The sequence below is a fragment of the Armigeres subalbatus genome, chromosome 2 (assembly GCF_024139115.2).
Source record: "Armigeres subalbatus isolate Guangzhou_Male chromosome 2, GZ_Asu_2, whole genome shotgun sequence".
Classification (NCBI taxonomy): Eukaryota; Metazoa; Arthropoda; class Insecta; order Diptera; family Culicidae; genus Armigeres; species Armigeres subalbatus.
The window spans coordinates 223,169,928-223,177,535 of record NC_085140.1 but is presented as its reverse complement, the minus strand read 5'-3'; the positions used below and the strand labels follow the sequence as shown (position 1 = coordinate 223,177,535).

The window sequence follows — 7,608 nt, the reverse complement described above, 5'->3', positions numbered from 1 at the left end:
GAGAGAGAGAGAGAGAGAGAGAGAGAGAGAGAGAGAGTTTGTGTTCGGTTATAACCAGAAATTCAATATCATTACTAAGTGAATTTATTTGACGCTAGCAGACCCGACGAACTTTGTTTCGCCTAAAATTGCTTTATTATCTGATTAACTCTTGAGTTGTGAAGAAATTTGTGTTTCATTTGTATGGGAGCCGCCCTTTCCAAAGCGGGGAGGGTTCTCGAACCATCTTAAGAACCTTCCCCGGCCCCAAAAACCTCTGCATACAAATTTTCACGTCGATCGGTTCAGTACTTTCGGAGTCCATAAGGTTCAGACAGACAGAAATCCATTTTTATGTATATAGATCATAGAATTTCAATTCATATCCATCACACGAACAATAACGTGCATCAGTAGTCTTCAAAACCTTAGCCGTTTTAGACAATAATGTACGGTCATGACCATTCATTTCGCTCGATCATCATGGTCGTGTGAGTGATTTTCGAAGCATGTTAAGTTTTACGAGCCTGTAGAAGTTGAGTTTTTGCGTTTGATCAGTTAAGTACCCTCGAAGCTTCCTACCTTAACAACGCTGACCGCCGCTGGCTAGTTTACGCAAGTCGGTCGGACGGTACGGTTGTTCCGGTGATAAGCTCGAGTATGGCTGCTATTTGATTGTTTGGTTTTACTGTAATTATCAGGTTTCAGGTGTTGTGCATATGAAAATAAGGTCCAGCATTATATCCCAAATATCAGCGTACCTATTTAAATAGTTGTGTGTCATTCATTCAAGTTAATAGAAAGCTATTTGGAGTGCTCTTCGTGACGTGCTATTTGCTTTCAATTTTGATTCGAGAAAACAAACCGAAGAAAAGATCACCATCAATATTTGGCGAAAGGTGAACTCGCTATCTTCAGGTTTTTGGTGATTTCGGGGAAGCATATTGAGAGCGGCTCATTAATAAAACTGCTTGCATATCATCAGGTTGTTCAAGGAGTGTGATCCAATCAATTCGATTTGCAACGATCAGTGGCCATCATTGAACTGGAACAACTTTAGCAGATATGTTTATTGGAAGACGACATTGGAAACTATGTAAGTTCAAATGCATTTATCGTTTCATATGTATAACTGTTTAATCGGTTTAATCAAACAAAGCTGTGTAAAAACATGAAGCCCAAACAGAAATCACATATGCGTTTATATACTTTGGATAGCTTATTTTTGCTATTTGTTAAGCAGCATGTATACAATACTCATGCATGGAAATAGCGGGAGTGGGCAACGAAGGCTCATTATTATTTTGTTTTCGGTCACGTTTAAGTTTCTTCTGCAGGAAACAGCAATTATTAGTTCACTTGTTAACAAACAAAATTGCTCGCAGTCACAGTTTAAAGCTGCAATTAAATTTCGATGATACTTTAATGTTATTTTTAGCACAACATGCTGTTTTGTAATACCAATTTTGTAAAAATATAGCCCGTTTTTTAATTTTTGGAGCTCTTTATTATTATAAGGAAATGATATTGAAGGTTTGACGCGCATGTTTACACATGTGCTAATTTTGAAACCTCTCAGTATTCTTGTTAATACTTATGAGTGATGGTCGGAAGAGTATGAAACGATTATATTTATCTAAAAGATGACCCACCTTTTACACCTTTTGGATGGAGTCAATGGAGTAAATTATTAGCAGAAGTAAAAATTTGTTTGAACTTTAGTACTGATGCATGGTCAAAACCAGTGTTATTCCACTTTTTGTTGAAGGTGAAACTGATTGAGGGGCGGGCCTTTGAGAGTTGCTATAAGCCATTTCTCAAAGAGTATAAATAGCGGGACCTTAATCGAAAGAGGCCTCACATTAAGTTTGAGAAATATCTGAATTAAAAACGACTACTTCATTTCTTCTTAATAGAAATGAAGCAGAAAGACATGCACTAAACAAATGATACAGGTATACTACAAAAGTTTAATTAAATAGATGCAGTGGTGAACCTTAACAAAGAAAAAAGTTCGAAACCAAGTACATTTTTTCCTTGTCGGGTATGTTTTTCAATGCGACCATTTTTTAATCTATTGTAATATACTCCCCTTTTTTCTAACAATGTTATAATGGTGTATCGCTATTTGAAGTGAGCGCCATTGTTTGATTAACAGCATCTCCTGAACACTCTTCAGCATTTCGAATAAAATGCACCACCGAATTGGGATTTTTGTAACTTTATTAAGTATAGAGATTTTTACCCCTGGTTCATCTCTAGAATTGGGATTTTTTTAAACTTTTTTAATGTGTTTTTTTTTAATTAAGAATAAGTTCAACATAGTGGAATTGGGATTTGTTTTACCAACTGGCGTATGTTGTGTTCTTAAGATTGGTTGCTTTTTTCTTAGATTTCCATATGAAGAGAAGAAGTTGGTAAGCTGCAAAAAGGTTCTGGTCCTGTAAACCGGCTTGACGAAACCGAGTCTCGCCCAAGGTCTCGCCAGCTTTTTTGTTATCATCAATTCCACAGTGCCCTGGAACCCAATATACGTTGACTTGATTGCAACAAGGCAACTTTTTATGCGACTGAATGCATTCCCAAATCTGTTTTGAAGTTCATGTTACCGACTTTAAAATATTCAAAGCTGCCCGGTTATCGGACATTATGCATATGTTTAAGTGTATTTTCTACGCAAGCATATTACAGAACACTCAGAAGTGCGAGAACTTCCGGTTGGAATACAGTTGATCAACTTCTCATGGCACAATGGCCGAAAAATTACGATTTTTTTTTTTTTACTCAATATTAGAAATTCTATGAAGTTCATTGGTACTATACCACGGAGGCAACTTCAGAATCATTTTCAAAATTTTATTTTGAATCTTCTGGTATTGCAGCAACTAGTCCATATTGGCACAGCATACAACATGGCAGGTCTAAAAATTTGTTTGTAAATCAAAAGTTTGTTCTTAAGACAAAGTTTTGATTTTCTGTTTATAAGTGGATATAGACACTTAATATATTTGTTACATTTGGCTTGAAGGCCTTCAATGTGATTTTTAAAAGTTAATTTTTGATCTACAGAAGTCCTAAATATTTAGCTTCGCTAGACCAATTGATTGGAACCCCATTCATAGTGACAATATGTCTGCTAGAAGGTTTCAAATAAGAAGCTCTCGGCTTATGTGGGAAAATTATAAGCTGAGTTTTGGAAGCATTCGGCGAAATTTTCCATTTTTGCAAGTAAGTGGAGAAAATATCCAAACTTTTTTGCAATCTACTACAAATGACACGAAGGCTTCGCCCTTTGGCTGAGAGGCCCGTGTCATCTGCAAACAAAGATTTTTGACACCCTGGTGGTAAATCAGGTAAGTCAGAAGTAAAAATGTTATACAATATGTGTCCCAGTATGCTGTCTTGTGGGACACCAGCTCTTACAGGTAATCTATCAGTTTTAGAATTCTGATAGTTTACTTGCAGTGAGCGATCTGATAAATAATTTTGGATCAGTTTAATAATGTACAGAGGAAAATTAAAATTCATCAATTTAACAATCAAACCTTCATGCCAAACACTGTCAAATGCTTTCTCTACATCAAGAAGAGCAACTCCAGTCGAATATCCTTCAGATTTGATGAGCCGAATTAAGTTCGTAACTCTTAATAACTAATGAGTGGTTGAATGCCCATGGCGAAAACCAAATTGCTCATCAGCAAAAATAGAATTGTCATTAATATGAACCATCATTCTATTTAAAATAATCTTTTCAGAAAGTTTGCTTATTGAAGAAAGCAAACTGATTGGGCGATAACTAGAAGCCTCAGTTGGATTTTTGTCCGGCTTCAAAATTGGAACAACTTTGGCGTTTTTCCATTTATCTGGAAAGTATGCCAATTGAAAACATTTGTTAAATAAATTAACCAAAAAGGATAAAGAGCCTCAGGAAGTTTTTTGATAAGTATGTAGAAAATACCATCATCACCCGGGGCTTTCATATGAATGTCTTCGAAGCTCCGTGTAACCTGATCCTCAATTGGACTAGTTAGACCTAGACTAAAATTATGGGTACTCTCGAACTGCCAAATAACTTTCAACGCGGGATCGCGAGTTCTTTGGTATTGCCTTCGCCTCACATTTTTAAGACGGATCAGTAGCTGAAGATCGTCGTCAATTTTAATGGAGTTGAATTTAATTTCACATTTAGGAATCGCAATGCCTCTGGCTCAAAATTCGACTGTTCAAATTACTTTTATATAAAATACCCCTTATATTTTATTTAAAAATATTTTTTTTTATTTACATTTGTCAAAGATACGAGCGCATTGTCAATATCACTTTTGGTATCCAAAGGAATATTAACATCAAAATTCCTATCGATATATGTTTTATATAAATCCCAATCCGCTCTATGATAATTTAAAGTAGAGCTGATTGGATTATAAATGGCTTCTTGTGTGATTTCAAATGTCACAGGAAGGTGATCAGAGTCAAAGTCAGCATGAGTTACCAATTGGCCACACAGCTGACTTGAATCCGTTAAAACTAAATCAATTGTAGAAGGATTTCGACTGGAAGAAAAACAAGTAGGGCCATTGGGATATTGAATAGTATAATATCCCGCAGAACAATCCTCAAATAAAATTGGGATATTGAATAGTATAATATCCCGCAGAACAATCCTCAAATAAAATTTTGCCGTTGGAATTGCTTTGAGCATTATTCCATGAACGGTGTTTGGCATTGAAGTCACCAATGAATTATTGGCAGTGGCTGATTTTCTACTCGCCGCTACCACATCCAGGCGCTATAGTATATGCGTAAAATAGCCAGCAGGAGTTATCCGCCAGAAATTTGTATGGCGAAAGACATCTAATGCGGGTTTTCTCAAAATTAGGAACTTTTCATGAAAAACTATTTGGTACCGGTTATGTAGAAAGGTGTCCGCTACTACGCCTACCAAATATTTTTTCGATGAAGGTGCTTAATTTTGAGAAATCGAACCTTAGATGCCTTTCGCCATACTGATTTCAGAAAGTTAACTCCTAGTGTGCCGCTGTAAGCACGCTCAAAGCAGCCGATTCATTACGAAGAATTTAGATTTGTTGCGAGTTAGAATTCGAAGATCAGCTTTCAACAAATTCCTTTGCTGCCCATTGCATTGAAAAAGCAAGTAGGCTGCAATGATGGAAAATTGTCCAAAATTTGTTTCAACAGAAACTCCCAAGGTTTCAAAAACTTTGGTTTCGAACGAAGAAAATAATTTATGTTTGATACATCTATTAATGACGATGGCGACCCCACCACAGGCGCTGTCAAGACAATCATTTCTGTAGATAAAATAATTTGGATCTCTTTTAATGGAGAGTCCTGGTTTTAAATACGTTTCAGTTATAATGGCAATATGCACATTATGAGCTGAAAGGAAGTTGAATAATTCATCTTCCTTACCCTGTAGAGAGCGGGCATTCCAATTTAGAACTTTCACACAATTAATTTGGATCCATTAAACGGAGTCCGATAACAATGAATTATTGGCAGTGGCTGATTTTCTACTCGCCGCAGCCACATCCAGGCGCTATAGTATATGCACAAAATAGCCAGCAAGAGTTAACCGCCAGAAATTTGTATGGCGAAAGACATCTAACGCTGATTTTCTCAAAATTAGGAACTTTTCATGAAAAACTATTTGGTATCGGTTATGAGGGATGGTGTTCGCTACTACGCCTACCAAATATTTTTTCGATTAAAGTGCTTAATTTTGAGAAATCGAACCTTAGATGCCTTTCGCCATACTGATTTCAGGAAGTTAACTCCTAGTGTGCCGCTGTAAGCACGCTCAAAGCAGTCGATTCATTTTTTGTGTGTACTTTATACCAACCTGAACAGCTTCAGGTACGGTATTTGCTTTGAACATCGCATCAATCATGTGATGCAATGAATCGCCTGCTTTGAGCGTGCTTACAGCGGCACACTAGGAGTTAACTTTCGGAAATCAGTATGGCGAAATGCATCTAATGTTTAATATCTCAAAAATAAGCACCCTACTCGAAAAATATTTGGTAGGCGTAGTAGCGGACACCTTCCTACATAACCGGTACCAAATAGTTTTTCGTGAAAAGTTCCTACGGTTGAGAAAACCCGCGTTAGACGTCTTTCGCCAAACAAACTTCAGGTGGTTAACTCTTGTTGGCTATTTTGCGCATATACTATAGCGCCTGGATGTGACAGCGGCGGGTAGAAAACCAGCCACTGCCAATAATTCATTGTTCAGTTAAAAACCCAGATTAATCCACCTAGCGGTGATGGTGCCTTTCACGCGCAAAAAGGTAATAAATGTAGCCTTTACGTTTACAACTCGATGATGTACAAGAAAGGCAAAACAGTTACACCGTCTAATGTTATGATAGAAAATTTACACTAGTAGACGACAGATGGCGCTGCCAAAAGTTTCTCGAATTTCCTATGTTCGAATTTTGACTTTCGGACAATTTCATAGTACAATGAAACTGAACGAAGAGCATACTTACGCCCAAATGCGTGCAACACGAGTATCTTTATAGTACGATGAAACTCTTAATGGGAGCAAGCCACGGATAAACATTAAAAATATTCATAGATGCGAGGCATTTTTCATAACACATTATGGTTCTATGTGACTATGTCTCATCACTATTTTAATATTATCTATTTTTTGCAATTCGCAATTATTATGAAATTCAATAGTGATCAACCGCGTTTTAGTCTCTGTCGGATGCAACTTGTTGCAAGAAAATCGGTTTAGAGTTTCTATGTGAAAATTTGACTAATGTTTTTTATGGCATTTTGTGCACACACATACACACACACACGGACAGACAGACATTTGTTCAGCTCATCGAGCTGAGTCGAATGGTATATAACACTATGGGTCTCCGGGACTTCTATCAAAAGTTCGAATTTCGATACAACTTAGTTGTACGAGAAAGGCAAAAATCAAAATCGGAAGAAGACATGCTACCTGAATCGGCAACATGTCCGTTATTTTCCGTTGGGACATGGGTATAAACCTCATTTTGAGAAGAGAAATTTTGTCTACCAGCAGCGATGTTTGCATACGTTTGCAAATTGGAATTTACTGAAGTGCTTACTACCCGTTGAGGAGCAGCAAAATTTGTTCGTGAATTGTGGTGGGTATGAATTGCTCGACCGGTAACTGGTTTCGAATTCTGAGCGTTTGAAAAATGTCTACCCGTCGAATCTGGGATCCGATTGGAATTTCCCGTCATCAATTTTGCACGGGATTTCAAAACTTTTTTGCGTGAAGGACATTCCCAGAAATTGGATTTATGATTCCCCCCACAATTTGGGCACTTAAATTTATTGGAATCTTCTCTCACAGGACATGCGTCCTTGGCGTGAGAGGTTCCACCACAAATCATGCATTTAGCATCCATGTGACAAAGTTTGTTTCCATGAACCCACTTTTAGCACATACAGCACTGGGTGGGGTTTTGGAAATTTCCCCCAGGCCTGCGGAAATGTTCCCATGTAACACGGACATGGGACATAATACAGGCCTTTTCCAAACTTTTCATATTATTTAGTTCACTTTTGTTAAAATGAACTAAATAAAATTCTTGAGAAATGCCCCTCTGGGAAGTACCA

At 37.3% G+C, this 7,608-nt stretch overlaps 1 protein-coding gene across 1 annotated transcript in view; it reads left to right on the top strand.

Annotated features, from left to right (window-relative positions):
• The first annotated feature begins 617 nt into the window (after positions 1-617).
• The window catches only part of LOC134211747 (scavenger receptor class B member 1), a 142,603-nt gene continuing 135,612 nt past the window's right edge, over positions 618-7,608 (top strand). The window contains exons 1-2 of the mRNA XM_062688928.1: positions 618-897; positions 965-1,075. Of these exons, the coding sequence (XP_062544912.1) occupies positions 1,045-1,075 (31 nt within the window). The 5' untranslated portion in view covers positions 618-897; positions 965-1,044. The remainder of the gene's footprint in view (positions 898-964; positions 1,076-7,608) is intronic.